General features: G+C 41.5%; 1 protein-coding gene across 1 annotated transcript; it reads left to right on the top strand.

Moving 5' to 3' along the window:
• The first annotated feature begins 4,529 nt into the window (after positions 1 to 4,529).
• Positions 4,530 to 8,684, top strand: LOC123760349 (heat shock 70 kDa protein cognate 4). The gene is made up of 2 exons (XM_045745963.2): positions 4,530 to 4,641; positions 6,552 to 8,684. The coding sequence occupies exon 2, from the start codon at positions 6,554 to 6,556 to the stop codon at positions 8,495 to 8,497; it is 1,944 nt and encodes a 647-aa protein (XP_045601919.1). The 5' UTR covers positions 4,530 to 4,641; positions 6,552 to 6,553; the 3' UTR covers positions 8,498 to 8,684.
• Positions 8,685 to 16,479: the final 7,795 nt, after the last annotated feature.

Below are 16,479 nucleotides of genomic sequence, written 5' to 3'. Positions count from 1 at the left end.
TTTACAGTGGCTGAACCCCATGTACAGATAAAATATGTTAGATAGGGATACTTTTGTCAGTAATATAGTACGAGAAGAGCAGAGTTGATGACAAAGTATCAAATTTTTTACAAGTTCCTTAGTCTATGGAACAAATTTTTGACAAGTTCATTTGTTTATGTATAGGCCAAGGACCTTTCCCTCACTGTTACAATGTCTCTGAGGTGTATTTGGTTCGATGATTTGTTTCCAAATAAAATACAGGTCTTTGTTTGGGTTTAATGCGAGTTTATTTGTTGACATTCTGGACTGTTTCATTAGGGAATACATCACTTGTACCGAGATAATAGGACTACAGTTTTCTAAACTGCCTCTTAGTTAAAAAATATATTTAAAACTCATTTAATGTCCTTTAAAATTTTAATGTCCTTATAAACGCACCTATGTCCTGTACTTCTAAGTTTACATTGAATTGCCAGAAAAGGCTGTGCGTATTAGTTAGTGGCTTTAGGTATTGTATGTACTAGCTCTATAAATCCAATATTAATGGTTGTAACTCATTTTCTATGATGTACTTTTACCTGAATAAACATTTGAAGTTGAATGTAATAAAATTTTAACTCAAACTTCGGAAAGAATAAACAATGTTGGTCAGAAAGGACAGCTAGGACACCTCTATTGGTACAGTTACAATTTGAAGAATTAATGTTACAGAGAGAATTAATATTACTCTTGCTGTTGCACAACTTAAAACTTCTCAAAGTTAGATTACTCTTACAAGAGATTTATTATGCTCCTTATGTACCCATCCTGGCTCCCCTTATGTGCACACAGAAATAACATCACATGAGACGAGAGGGCATGGCAGGATAAGCAGAATACCCCCGTTGAAGACCAGAGGTGCAACAGGTACTCTGAGAGAGAACTCTATCAACATCAGAGGCCCGAGACTGTTCAACACGCTTCCACTACACATTAAGGGCATAACTGGCCGACCCCTCACAGTGTTCAAGAGAGAACTTGACAAACACCCCTTGATCAAACACCTGATCAACCAGGCTGTGACTCATACGTCAGGCTGCGAGCAGCCGCGTCCAACAGCCAGGTTGACAAGTCCAGCAACGAGGAGGCCTGGTCGACGACCGGGCCGCGGGGTCGCTGAGCCCCGAAATTACCTCAAGGTAAGTTAACCATCCTATGAACTCTAGTGGAAAAGTTTCCAAAAGTAACACAATGGGTTCTGGAACTGAACCAAGGCCCAAACGCAAAAATGTTTGTTGGTTAATTATGAAAAGCATAATACTGGCGACAAAATGTTTGATTTTAATAACTTTGGAACCTGAAGCATAATGATTCAAACAACATAGTTCCCAAGGGTGTTAACATATGCGCTGCGTCCAACCTGCTTGTACACACGTCTCCACAATGTTAAATAAAGCACTTACGAAAATTAAGAAAATATCCCATATCCTGGGTTTGTTACATCTTTAAAATAAAGCTATGGAAACAGATGGAATGAGAACTTACCTCAAAATTGGTGAATTTCTGTCCCGCGAAGACAAACGTTCTTACCTGTAATGGTTTTAAAATACACTAATGAAATGCATTTATAAACTTCAATCCTCAAACACCACAATATATACAGTCACCACAAGAATGATCACATTATAATCCATACACATATAAGCTCAGGTGAAGATGACACTTAAGGATTGATTCACGAAGCAGTTACGCAAGCACTTACGAACCTGTCCATCTTGTCTCAATCTTTGGCGGCTTTGTTTACAATTATTTAACAGTTAATGAGCTCCGAAGCACACGGAGGCTGTTTATAACAATAACAACAGTTGATTGGGAAGTTTTCATGCTTGTAAACTGTTTAATAAATGTAACCAAAGCCGTCGAAGATTGAGGAAAGATGTACACGTTCGTAAGTACTTGCGTAACTGCTTCGTGAATCTGGCCCGAGGCTTTGTTTACCTTGAGGAGGACGTGAGACCTCGGCGTGTGTGGTTCAGACTAGTTCAAGACGCCGTGAAGCTTCAGCAGAAGACGAGTAACACTGAACGAAGCATTGCAGGTGCCTACTTGGGTTGTAGTTTCTCTCCCACCATAAAATTACGCAGCAAAACACTGAACTTTCCAGACTCGACATTTAGCCCCGTCCAGAAATGGCGACATTTTCTGCACAAGTTATACCTATGTTCTATGTTCACGGTATAGGTAGTCAGTTCCTATAACTTCACTGTGACTATAACTCACCGGTAGTACACTAGAAAGGTTTACTACAAGCACTGTGGACGTTACCGTAGCAGTCATCACAAGAGCTGCGACACTCGACACAGCTGATGACACAATGCTCTGACCCGCCAAAATCAACGATTGTAATAGTTTCGAGCGAAGCCGTTTGTGAACGCAATCGAAGTCAGGTTTTTTTTTTTTCAACGAAGCCTAACCTTAAAACACGAGCTAACTGCTTCGTACAGTTCCTTTGTGCAAAGCGCACCTCTCCAGACAAACAAATCTTCATACAAAAAGGCTAAATTCTCATTAATCCGGCCGCCAAAGTCTCTGTTGAAACACTTTACATACGGGACAACTGCTGACGTTCGTACACATCTCGAACAGTGGTTGGCTGACGACCTCTATTCCAGTTTGCAACTCTGTAAATGCTTCATCTGCATACTACAAATACAAATAATTGCCACCATAATTTAAACACCTAACTTCGTAGTAATTGACAATAGTTCAGAATAAAACAAAAACAAAAAGAAGTTTTAAAAGTATGTCGTACGCTGAGCAGTGAACCTCACGTCCCAAAGACTACTCTTTTAAGCCTTACTAATTAAAGTTTAACCGTATATCTGATTTTAATATATAATAACGTTAATTTATGCATGGTAAAATACCGATTTTGAATACACAGTAGGATCAAATTGGGTTTGGTGTTGAGCCTAATGCCTAACACTCTCAAGAGGGTTTAGGCTACCGCTTGTGTTTACTGACCAGTATGTATACTTTAATGCTGGACACTGTCCGGAGGTAAAGTAAATTTTCGTGTATACCCACTAAAAGTAGGATACACCTATACATATATAGGTTTATCCTACACCTATATATATATATATATATATATATATATATATATATATATATATATATATATATATATATATATATATATATATATATATATATATATATATATATATATATATATATATGTATATATATATGTATATATGTATATATATATATATAAATATATATATATATATATAAATATATATATATATATATATATATATATATATATATATATATATATATATATATATATATATATATATAACAACCTTGTCATAGGTTGTCGAGTTCCTCCAGCTCCTCAGATGGCGGGCAGGAACCATGGATGCAGTGAGCATTTCCTCTCTGGATGGCCACACTAAGGCGCTGAAAAGGAAACTGGCGGCTCTAGGGTCTCTAGTTGCTTCAATTAGCTTAGAACCCAGCGCCTTCAAAAAACTAGCAGCACTTTTACCCCAGGCACCAAGTGTCTCTGAGGCAATGGGGATAAAATTGTAGTGGTGATCAAGATCTCTGTATTTACAAGATTTGGTTGCTTCCCGGTGACTGGCAGCACCGCCTGGCTGTGCAACACTGAAGTCAACATAGGTGTTGGCTAAAGTTGAAATGCAAGTGTAGTCCCACACCAAATATCTACCATTCTTCCAGGGGGTTCACCAGGATCCCGTCTGGGCGACCGACAGGCTCGTCAGAGTTGCGGGGCATTAGGTAATGGGGTTCTCTTTCTACTGGACAATCAGCTGGGGTAGGGCTTAATAATGTCATTAACCTCGTTGTGTCTTGCATGCCATCCTCCTGTGCTTTGGCAGAGCAGGCCATGCCAGTCGTACCTGTCCGCCACTGCCTCGCATATATATATATATATATATATATATATATATATATATATATATATATATATATATATATATATATATATATATATATATATATATATATATATATATATATATATATATATATATATATATATATATATATACTGATGGTAGTGATAGGTGAGTGACCCAACACTATTATATACCATCCTCCCTTGCCCAAACACCTACACTAAGCACATTCTCTTGTCCTCATTTAGCAGGACATTTTCATGCCATGATGGCGAGAGATGAATGGCACCTGAGGCTTCGCCAATTCCTGGGCTGTTTTATTTAGTCTGGCAGTTTATAATTCCTTATAAACCCCTTGTGCTGTCTGAACAAGGTTCCCCACAACATTAGACAACATTACCAGGCTTGAATTGATCTTCAACACGCCAGGGGGGGGATAATCATATAATATACCGCGCTCTCAGCTCCACAAAACGCTGACTTCATACGCACTCAAGCGCATCAGCATATTGAAATAAACGCAGTATTAAAACAACAATGATGTGTATCAGACAGTAGCCGACATCACACAAAGCCTGGGGGGGGGGGGTGTTTCGGGAAGCTTCCTCCAGTGATGCTTAGCGTCTATATATACTGTGTTTGGTGCCGGGAGGTGCCACAAGTCCCTGTGCCAGGGTGTACAGTGAGTGTGAGTGTGTCGCTCCACACTGCCGCTCTTCCCACTCACACCAGGTGTCATCATAAGGTGAGAATTGGTTTTCAATTTTTAGTATTATTTAGCGTCGACGAACAGTGAACAGATTAAAGATCTAAAAATGCTGAGCTATCCACGGGCTTATATTTAACATAGTCTATTAATTAATTTAAATCTGACGGAGTTTCCGAATTAAATAGTTTTCTTTCATTAGTTTTCATAATTTTTATGGGAGACTGATTGAGTTATGAAACTGTGAGCATATATTTTGATCTTACAGCAGCTCTTAAATTAAAATATGTTCGCATATTGGGATACCTGGCTCTATCAGTATGCCCTCAAGTGTAACTTGTACAGCGCCTAGGATGCAATATGTCTGATGAGTTAGAGGCGATTTAAGTAATTTTGAAAGCACCCAAGGCCCCTATGGAGCTGGCACAAGCTCTGTTTCTCTCTAACACCTTCAGAGATGGCAACCTCATCGGATGCCACTCATAATTATGAAGATATCAGTATATTTATAGAGTTTACACGAATCTTCGTAAATCTCTGTGAGCTGACAAGTTTACTAGTCTCGTGATGAGTTAGCGTCACTTTCTGCTACGTCATGCCTGAAATTTAAAAAATCTATTAGGATGGTAATATCTGTCAAGAATTTGTGATGTTGCAGTAAATAGATAAGGACATTTTTCTCATGTTGCTTCACCTGTCCCTATACACGATACACCTAACCCTACACACCTGTCCCTCACACACACACACACACACACCATCACTTTACACGTCTCGTGTGGCATATTTATAAATCATGCGAAACCTTTTGTGAGTCACAACACAGCCTACCTTACAGGTGCAGTCACAACCAACACAGGTCCACCAAACAGCTGTTAAGAACATAAGAACAAAGGCAACTGCAGAAGGCCTATTGGCCCATACGAGGCAGCTCCTATTTATAACCACCCAATCCCACTCATATACATGTCCAACCCATGCTTGAAACAATCGAGGGACCCCACCTCCACAATGTTACGCGGCAATTGGTTCCACAAATCAACAACCCTGTTACTGAACCAGTATTCTTTATTCTGTTATCTCCACCAGCACGATAACCAACCAACCTACAAAGTTATTGAAAATTTACATTTCCATATATATATTTCGAGGTGTCATTCAATAATGAACGTAGGAGATTAGAAATATATAAACCACGAGAGGAATGGTTAGTTTTGGGGGAGGTCGATCATGTTGCCGGTACGGCCAGTAATAGACGTGGCACTGTGCCAGGCTCCGCAGATAATGCCATCGCCCCCCCCCTCACCCCTTGTTGGTTGGCACTGGACAGTAGCCGGGAACAGGACTCGTGAACCGGCCTTTTCAAGAAACGTTTGTCTGTCGTGTTTAGACATAAGTTGATACGTGTTCATACGGACTCATGTTCATACAAAATTATGTTTAAATAAACTCAGTCATTCAGACATATTCATACTGACTCTTGTTTATAAAGACTCACTTTCGTACTGAACACGTTCATACTCATGATCATACGGATACGTAAAGATGAATGATTATAAAGAGACTCAGTGTGATACAGATTTATATGTAGACTCATATCACTCACTACTCACTTCGTGGCATGTTTTACACGTGAGAAATCATGCATGGTTCATGCACTTTAAAACTGAATTATTGTGTTGAAATAAAACTGAACGTACAACTCATAATTCCAAATAGGACTTAAATAGGAATTTAAAATATACAGATTTAAAATAGGAATTCCAAATAATGTAATTCAATATACTACACATGTGTAAATTTCTTGCATTTAAATTGCAGGTTAAGAGTTCTTGTGTACTTTGATGTCATTAATATAAGATTGTATGCGTTTAAGCATCTGGCAGATGCAATTGAATTAATATATTTTGATTTCGTCCAGCCATTCTTACGAATGATTCTTTCCGCAGAAATGTCGAAAGCTCGCGCAGTGGGTATCGACCTGGGGACCACCTACTCCTGTGTGGGAGTCTTCCAGCATGGCAAAGTGGAAATCATCGCTAACGACCAAGGCAACCGGACTACTCCGTCGTACGTCGCCTTCACCGACACTGAGCGCCTTATTGGCGACGCCGCTAAAAACCAGGTGGCCATGAATCCCAACAATACCGTTTTCGATGCTAAGCGACTCATCGGCCGCAAGTTTGATGAACCATCAGTGCAGAGTGACATGAAGCACTGGCCGTTCATTGTTGTCAATGACGGTGGAAAGCCGAAAATTGAAGTAGAGTACAAAGGTGAAAATAAAAAGTTCTTCCCTGAAGAAATATCTTCAATGGTTCTAATCAAAATGAAAGAGACGGCTGAGGCGTACCTCGGGTACTCTGTTAAGGACGCCGTCGTTACTGTTCCCGCGTATTTCAACGATTCACAGAGACAGGCCACCAAGGACGCTGGCACTATCTCCGGTATGAACGTCCTTCGTATTATCAATGAACCGACTGCTGCTGCCATTGCTTACGGCCTCGACAAAAAGGTGGGAGGAGAACGCAATGTTCTCATTTTCGATCTTGGAGGCGGAACTTTTGATGTGTCAGTATTGACCATCGAGGACGGCATCTTTGAAGTTAAGTCTACTGCTGGTGACACACATCTTGGTGGTGAAGACTTCGACAACAGAATGGTTAATTTCTTTGTTCAAGAATTCAAAAGAAAGTATAAGAAAGACCTCTCAGGCAACAAGCGTGCAGTTCGTCGTCTGAGGACAGCGTGCGAGAGGGCCAAGCGCACCTTGTCTTCTTCCACTCAAGCAAGCATCGAAATTGATTCTCTCTATGAGGGAATAGATTTTTATACTTCCGTTACTCGAGCTCGCTTTGAGGAGCTTTGTTCTGACTTATTCAGAGGGACGCTGGAGCCAGTAGAGAAGTCTCTGCGTGACGCTAAGATGGACAAATCTCAGATCCACGATATTGTACTAGTTGGAGGCTCGACCAGGATTCCCAAGATCCAGAAGCTGCTTCAGGATTTCTTTAATGGTAAAGATCTGAATAAATCCATTAACCCCGACGAGGCGGTGGCGTACGGTGCAGCCGTACAAGCCGCTATCCTCTCTGGTGACAAGTCGGAGACGGTGCAAGACTTACTGCTGCTTGACGTCACTCCACTGTCACTTGGTATTGAGACCGCCGGCGGTGTCATGACGGCCCTCATCAAACGCAATACCACCATTCCCACCAAGCAAACTCAAACCTTCACCACCTACTCTGACAACCAGCCAGGTGTGCTCATTCAGGTGTACGAGGGAGAGAGAGCTATGACCAGGGACAACAACTTGCTGGGAAAGTTCGAGCTAACAGGCATCCCTCCCGCCCCGCGCGGCGTCCCGCAGATTGAGGTTACTTTCGACATTGACGCTAACGGCATCCTGAATGTCTCAGCGGTGGATAAATCCACCGGCAAAGAAAACAAAATCACCATTACCAACGATAAGGGACGTCTCAGCAAGGAGGACATTGAACGAATGGTGAACGAGGCCGAGAAGTACCGCTCCGAGGATGAACAACAGCGTGAACGAATCACAGCGAAGAACAGCCTCGAATCTTACTGTTTCAACATGAAATCCACCGTCGAAGACGACAAGTTTAAAGACAAGATCCCGGACAGTGACCGCACGGCCATCGTCGACAAGTGTAATGAAACCATCCAGTGGCTCGACACGAACCAGCTGGCGGAGAAGGACGAGTACGAGCACAGACAGAAGGAGCTGGAGAAAGTGTGTAACCCGGTCATCACTAAAATGTACGCCGCTGCAGGTGGGCCTCCTCCGGGAGGTATGCCGGGCGGTATGCCAGGAGGACCTCAGGGCGGGGCCCCAGGAGGAAGCTCCGGACCTACTATTGAAGAAGTCGATTAATTACGTCAGTGATGATCTTTGTGAACCCTGACCTAACGACCGTAAAGATGAATGACCGTCTGTTTGTTTACAAGTATTGACAGACGACACAAATTGTTCCATAACTAATCCAGTATCACCCTTTAGTCTAGAGGCTACCCAAGTGTAGCTCTTTTTTTACAAGATTTGTATTAAATATTTCTATCAATCTGTGTATCATTTTCCTTTGTGCCACATTATAGGTTAGTCATGAGGAATGGGATCTTAATGTCACTATATTTACTTTATATAATGAGTCACTCATTGCAGGCACTTTGGCCAGTTACTCCACAGGTGAAGAGACAGGAGTTTGGACAGTTATCATACAGGTGAGGGGGACAGTTGTTCGGAGAATTACTTATCAGACACTTGCGTTGCAACAGACAGCATAGAACTTATGCAGCGTGCCGCTTAACATTGCCGTCCAAGGTCTTAGTTAAAGTTGCTAGACAAAATTCAAGACTGGGTCACACATATGTGAGAAGCAAACTTATTGTGCCTCAGCGACGTACATCCGGACGCTTCACCGCTGGGGAGATCTGGTTGATGATTGATTGACAAAGATTAACCCAACCCAAGAGGTGGCACGGCCATGAATAGCCTGAAAGGAAATCTGGTTGGTCTCTGCATATATACCAAATCCTCCACATCCCACACTTAGCTGTTTATTGCCTGTCTCTACTTCCTCATCACAATCGACTTGAGAATGGTTCAGGACGGACCGAAACGTCGTCGTCCCTTCACATTCTAGTGTGTGGTCTGGTCAACACACTTAGCTTCCCTGCAACTCTCTCCCACAATATTAACACACCAGAGAGGAAGAGCAACATGTGAAAACCAAGGAGTTGTGGCCTTTGAACGAACAGGACAATTTCGCCGGTCATATTCACAAAAATAAGACAATGATGAAACACCTATAGGCAAGAGGTTGGTATTCAAAACACGGTTACTTCAACCAAACAATCGACTTGAAAATGGTCCAGGACGGACCGAAACGTCGTCGTCCTTTCACCTTCTAGTGTGTGGTTTGGTCAACAAGCGTCTTGTAAATAAATGACTGATAACACAAACTATTAGTCAATGTTTTAACTTCTAGAACTTAACATTATCAAAATAAACTTATTATCTTTATTTCTATAAAAATATAATTGTAGAATAAATGTAATTTTAGTTGTGACGACGAAAAATAATCAATCATAATATAATAATAACATAATATGTAATAGTAGTGTATATCACTACAACTCCCAAATTAGATCTATAGTGAAGCATCAACTACAATGACCATGTCTAAATTAATAAGAGTGCTTTGTCGTAATGACCTCCTACAGATCGCTGGCCGTAAAGATAAGTAGTTTGGGATTGCTGTTTGACAGTGTTAGACAAAACTCAAGAGAGGGCTGCGCATCTTGTGTACTTGATGGTGTTAAAAACATGTAAATATAATGTTTATAAACAAATTCATTTGGGTATATTTACAATACAAAGTCACTCTTTATATTAGTGCTCGTGGGGGGGAGTACCCGGCGGTGCCCGGGATAGTCTTATCTTTCTTTCCCTACTTCCCCATTCCTCACATGTCCCCATTTCCCCGTCTCACCCCCATCTCTCTAGTCCCCCCTCACCCTTTTCCCTGTCAGGCCACCAACCTCGAACAAACAAACATTTTCTATTTATATATGCTGGAGTAGGGGGGACTCGCCTGTGACTGTTGGACACAGAAGTAGGGAAAGATGGAAGGGGACGTAGAAGGGGGATGCTTGAAGAGAACGGGAGACAGGTGGAGAGTGGGGGAAGGGGGGACATGAGACAGTTAAGCAAGTCCCAGCTGTGTGTGGGTACAAGTGACAGGATGAACAACCCAGCGGGTTTTTCTTCCTTTTGGGGCGTGTTGTACATGCTGCTATGGCGGTGTGTCCACTCACAAGATAAGTGGCGCTGCCCAATAAACTCGCCCCTCGGGGCAAAATTAAAAAAAAATAAAGTGGGCGGGGAGGGCCGGGGGAGAGAGGTGTGAGAAGGAAGAGAGAGGGGAGGATGTTGGGGCACAGTGGAGGGAGAAAGGTGGAGAGGGTAGGAGAATGGGAAAGAAAGAGGAGATGAGGAGAGGAGAAATTTGGATAAGGAGGAGATGGCAAGAGATTGGGCAGCGTTTCATTCCATTCTGGAACGTCTTCAAGTAAAGAATGAATACACAAGATGTTCTAGAGTGGAATGAAACGTTGTAGAAACTATACACTGTAATAATCATTAGAGTTTCTTTTACCATCCATTTCGATAACTTGTTTGCTCTTATATCCGAGAGTAACAAAACAGAAGCTTAGAAAGCTTATATTATAAGATTAACAACGCCAGCAATGCGGCCATAATTAACTAAATATGCTTAATGGAACATCTGCTGCCTGCCCAGATATATATATATATATATATATATATATATATATATATATATATATATATATATATATATATATATATATATATATATATATATATATATATATATATATATATATATATAAGGCCCGATTTGCCTAATAAGCCAAGTTTTCATGAATTATTTATTTTTCGACTACCTAACCTACCTAACCTAACCTAACTTTTTCGGTTACCTAACCTAACCTAACCTATAAAGATAGGTTAGGTTAGGTTAGGTAGGGTTGGTTAGGTTCGGTCACATATCTACGTTAATTTTAACTCCAATAAAAAAAATTGACCTCATACATAATGAAATGGGTAGCTTTATCTTTTCATAAGAAAAAAATTAGAGAAAATATATTAATTAATGAAAACTTGGCTTATTAGGCAAATCGGGCCTTGCATAGTAGGCTGAGAAGTGCGTTCTGGCTACTAGGTACGACATATATATATATATATATATATATATATATATATATATATATATATATATATATATATATATATATATATATATATATATATATATTACTTTGGAGCAGACGATTAAATGAGGGAAAATGGGAAACTATCAAACACCTACCTTTCCGGGTCTCACACGCAGCTTATAAAACATAATGATTAATGTTAGTGTTCCATTAATGTACAATTATATCCTAAAAGAATGAGCATGGAGGCAGGTTAGGGAGTGCCTGAGTGAGAGGTCGAGACAGAGGTTAAAGTGCCCTTGTCCTCAATAAACAAGCTAAGTTTGGTGTGATGTGTAGCAGGGAGAGTTTATTTTGGCCCCTTGGCAAGACCCCCACACGTTGACTTCAACCACCACCATCACCACTACCACCAGCACTACCACCACCACTACCACCATCACCACCACCACTACCACCAGCACCACTACCACCAGCACTACCACCACCACTACCACCATCACCACTACCACCACCACTACCCCCACCACCACTACCACCATCACCACCACCACTACCACCTCCTCCTCCCTGCAATATGTGGGCTATTAAATATAATTCATTACAGTTATGATTTATTGTGCTTAATTTATATTAGTTTGCTAGGAGACCAGCCCGTTCTCTTGACTAGCCACTCCGTAACAAATCCAGCCTCCTAACCTGACCAGAAACTTACGAACCCGAGCAACCCATCTAACCTATCAGGGTTCAGTGCACGGTAAACGTTGATATTTGTGAGCAATTTCTTTTCATAGTAGGTTGCATTTGAAACGTTGGTTACCATAACGTGAAATAACGCGACCTATCAGTTGAGAGGACGATGAGGCATGTACACAGGTGTACTTAGTATAGATCTTCGTGGTTGAGTAATTCATGTAATCGCAAGTTGATATGTATTGAAGGGCTTGTCGTGTATTGGGTCAACAGACTCCAGTCATTGGCAAGGTCCCACATGTGCAGGGGCAGTATGTACCCCTCCCTCACACTCACATATACATCACATGCATCTCACCCCATCTACACATACACTCTCCACACATACCCACAGAGGTAGCAACGTCCTATTAGGTCCTATCTTGTTCCCTGGTGTTGAACTTACGCACTGCACTGCGCAAAGCGCCTTTAGGCGCTCTGAGAGTTGTGCTTTTTGTTTTTTTAATGTTTTCATTACTCTTTGTGTTTTGAAATGGAAATAGTTGACTTTGGAAACATTTTGATATTAACTTTACCTGAACATTTATAAAAACAACAAAAATATGTCCTTGACAATTGCACCAAGACGGTTTTGCCGAAGATGGGTGAGCAGTGCAGGGGTTAAGGCTCTCAACCGCTTACTGACCAACGAAGAATACTGTAGTCCTGAATCACAATCCAGGACTAAAGTAAGCTTTTAACGTATGTACATCTAGCATAGATTTTGTACCTTTCATTATTTATCCCTCATAAAAGCGTCTTCACACTTACTACTTATTGTGTATGACTGATGACTTCCATGTGCTGAACCTTTGACTTGTGGTTGTTTGAGACACAATACGAAATTAGTCGTGAACATCTTGTTAATCGTACTTTAATGTGAGAACTTTATTTATTAATTTCTGAGTTGCTCAATATTTTCCATAAGTCTTTTGTATTACATTATTTATGTGCATTACATATTGTGCCTGTCAACGGCTTCCTGGCTGGAGTCCTGACACTATACCTACGCTAACTAGGTAAGTCTGTGGCACTCTCTCCCCTAAGGAAGCTGGGTCAGGCCCTGGCACTCACTCTCTACGCTAGGTGGGTCAGGCCCTCTCCAACACCTAATCTTCCTCTCTACTCCCGTCACTCAAAACCAATTGAGGAATCTGTTGTGTGAACGATGCGATGTGATGCTCTTCAGCTTGTGTAGCATTATATCACATGTCTGGCCAGTTCTTTGTCGGGGTTTTATGGGGAAACTATTTTGATATTATAAGCATAGGTATACAGTATTATGAAGAGTTACAGTGTGTAAGTCAAGCTTAGGTACACAGTACTGTGTTAATACCTTGGTATATATGAGGGGTTACCGAGTGCAAGTCGAGCTTAGGTACACAGAATTGGATAATTGAATTAGCCCAGGTCTACATAAAGAAAGATCAAGCTTAGGTGCACAGCACTGTGTGGCTACCTTAATCTATCTCTCGGGTTATAGAGTGTAGATCAAGAGCTAGCTGGGTTCACCTAGGTTCACCTCGCTGTATATAGTTTCTATACATGGGATGGGAGTCGAGTCTACCAGCCTGCAGTAGCTAACCTCAGGTAGACTACGAGGAGATGCTGTGCTATCCGTCAGTGGACGGAGAAGCTACAAAGCTCCGGGTAGCTAATGTTATTTGATCTAAAATCAATAATAATTTTACATTCACAAATATATTGTCGTAGAGTGTGACGTAGCTCTTCTACGCAGTTTACACGCTCAATGATTAGACACTAACGTAAACCATTGGTTATTTACCAGCATTCTGAGACAAAAAAGCTGTTGTCTCAGTATTTGCATTTACCTGTTGCAGATATGAGTCGCTAATAAGGAAGTAGATTTGATTTTATCGTTTGTGTTTTGCCAGAGAACACGTGTAAAGTATTCTTCCTTATCAGCCTCTAGCAAGTCAAGCCTGAAGTCAATATCTTGCAGTTGTCTTTGCTGCAGTAATAACCGCCGAGAAGGGATAAATTTAGTTCTATGAGCGTGTGACAATGTTGCCAGATTGGTTTGCTTGCTGAAGACCCCTACAACTGCTGCCTCAGAGAGATAATAATTTATTGTTTATCAATATATCAGGTGTATTTGAGTTGTGTATTATAGTAATTCTAGTCATACTAAAAGCTTCTATACGATGCAGTTGAAGCTGTGTCAAGTGCGTTATGTATACATATGACCTTATTGGGGTGCGTTAACCCTTGTTGCAATATTCCTGGAATATAGTAATTGTATCTAAACCTTGCGTGCAGAGTTTAAATCTAAACTCTGAAGTGCAAATAATCTAGCCAGTGGATTTTTTCGGGTTCAACAGTGGCATTCCTTATGGCTTCGCCTCAAACCCTGTGCAAACTCTCCCTTATGGTCAGGCTAGTGACTGGCAGGTTGAGAGGGGCAAGAGAAGCGCCTTATATAGTGTAAGGATCGAACCAGGACGCTGGTTCCATCCTCGTTCTGCTCCAATGATTTTTCGTATACATATATCACGGTATTGTGATTCCCTCGTATATTAATTAGGAAGTTCAAAGCGTATGTTGCTACCTAAGAGTGGATAGGCATCGTTATAGCGGTGTGCCGCAAGGCTCTGTACTGGGCCCACTAGTGGTGTGCCACAGGGCTCTGTACTGGGCCCACTAGGGGTGTGCCGCAGGGCTCTGTACTAGGCCCACTAGTGGTGTGCCACAGGGCTTTGTACTGGGCCCACTAGGGGTGTGCCGCAAGGCTCTGTACTGGGCCCACTAGTGGTGTGCCACAGGGCTCTGTACTGGGCCCACTAGGGGTGTGCCGCAGGGCTCTGTACTAGGCCCACTAGCGGTGTGCCGCAAGGCTCTGTACTGGGCCCACTAGTGGTGTGCTGCAGGGCTCTGTACTAGGCCCACATAGCGGTGTGCCGCAGGGCTCTGTACTGGGCCCACTAGCGGTGTGCCGCAGGGCTCACTTTTTAATAATATACATCAACGACCTTGATACTGAAGTGACCAGTAATATCGGTACGTTTGTGACCGACACGAAGATAGGCGTGTAGGGAACACAACAGGAGACTGTTGAACTACATGGAGAGCTATATAAATGTCAGTCCCGACCGGAAAAAATTACAATAACAATTTAACGCTGAAAATTGCAAATTACTTGACCTAAGGAAAGAGAGCGATGGCATATACCACGTCAATAATAGTCACGGGCAGATGAAATTGTGAGACAGACTCGGGAGTCATGTTTAGCAGCGACCCTATGTAGACAACAATACATCAATGGCGGAAATACAGCAAATATAATGCTGGTATTTATAATAATAATCATAACAGTAGCATGAGTATAAGTCCTTCAGTTGGTAAGGCTCCACTTGGCTAATCTGTGTTGTCCGGGTGGACGTAATACAGAAAGGACCCTCTAGATAAAATACAAAGAAAAAAAGAGACAAGTCTGATATCTGGTATCGGTGGACCTTTCCCGTGAGGACAGATTGAAGTGTGTTAATCTGTACTCGCAAGACAGTTCAGTGACAAGGTGTGGGTATGATCCAGGTCTTCAAGTGGGTTAGGGACATAATCAAGATGGATATACACATGCTTCTTAAACTATCATAACAAGTCAGAACCTACAACAATGGGTGCAAGCAGGAGAAATTTCGTTAAAGGAGGAGCATTCGGAAGTAGTGGTTTGAAACTTATGCTGTTCATAAGTGAAATGGTCTGCTAGTTAGCATTATTGAGAGAAACGGGTCAACATATTCCAAGAATAGATTGGAGGCATATAAGTGAGAGGGTTGATTAAAATTGAACCTGACTAGTATAAGCCAACAGGCTGCGGTGGTGATCGTTAAATCTTGCTTTGTGTTGGGCTTAAGAAATAAAACTTCTATTGACTCGAGAGGGTTATTGATGCCGCTACGATAGCAGCCCTCAGAGGGCTAGTCTGTCAGGCAGTGTCACTCATCCTGAGTAAGCATACCACCATAGCAGCATATACAGCACTCCCAGTAAGAAGAACACCCGCTGGGTTGTTCATTCAGACCTTTAAAAGAAGTGGTCTGGATCAATATCCTCCAAATTGTTCGGTTCGATGATATCAGCCTTGTCATGTCTGGTTTGAAGTGTTAGCCCCTCAACTGTTCCTGGTATGAGAGTCGACTTAGTTCTAGGATGGTTTTTGTCGCCCAGTGTTGAACTTTCCCCAAAGTAGATAAGTCCTTCTGAAGATGACTCCTTTCTTGAATACAATAGTCCAAATAAGGGCGCACCAAAGATTTATACAGTTAAATTGTAGATAAATAATATAGATAGATAAATGATGAATAGAACCCCCTTCTTCACTTTGAAGTCAGAGGTTCATCTGACTATATTCACAGGCTGCCTGTC

Source organism: Procambarus clarkii, chromosome 39 (genome assembly GCF_040958095.1).
Source record: "Procambarus clarkii isolate CNS0578487 chromosome 39, FALCON_Pclarkii_2.0, whole genome shotgun sequence".
In the NCBI taxonomy this organism is placed as follows: Eukaryota; Metazoa; Arthropoda; class Malacostraca; order Decapoda; family Cambaridae; genus Procambarus; species Procambarus clarkii.
This window is presented reverse-complemented; position numbering and strand designations above follow the sequence as displayed.

Coding starts and splice junctions, on each gene's coding strand:
- LOC123760349 (XM_045745963.2), top strand. CDS start 6,554: ATGTCGAAAGCTCGCGCAGTGGGTATCGACCTGGGGACCACCTACTCC.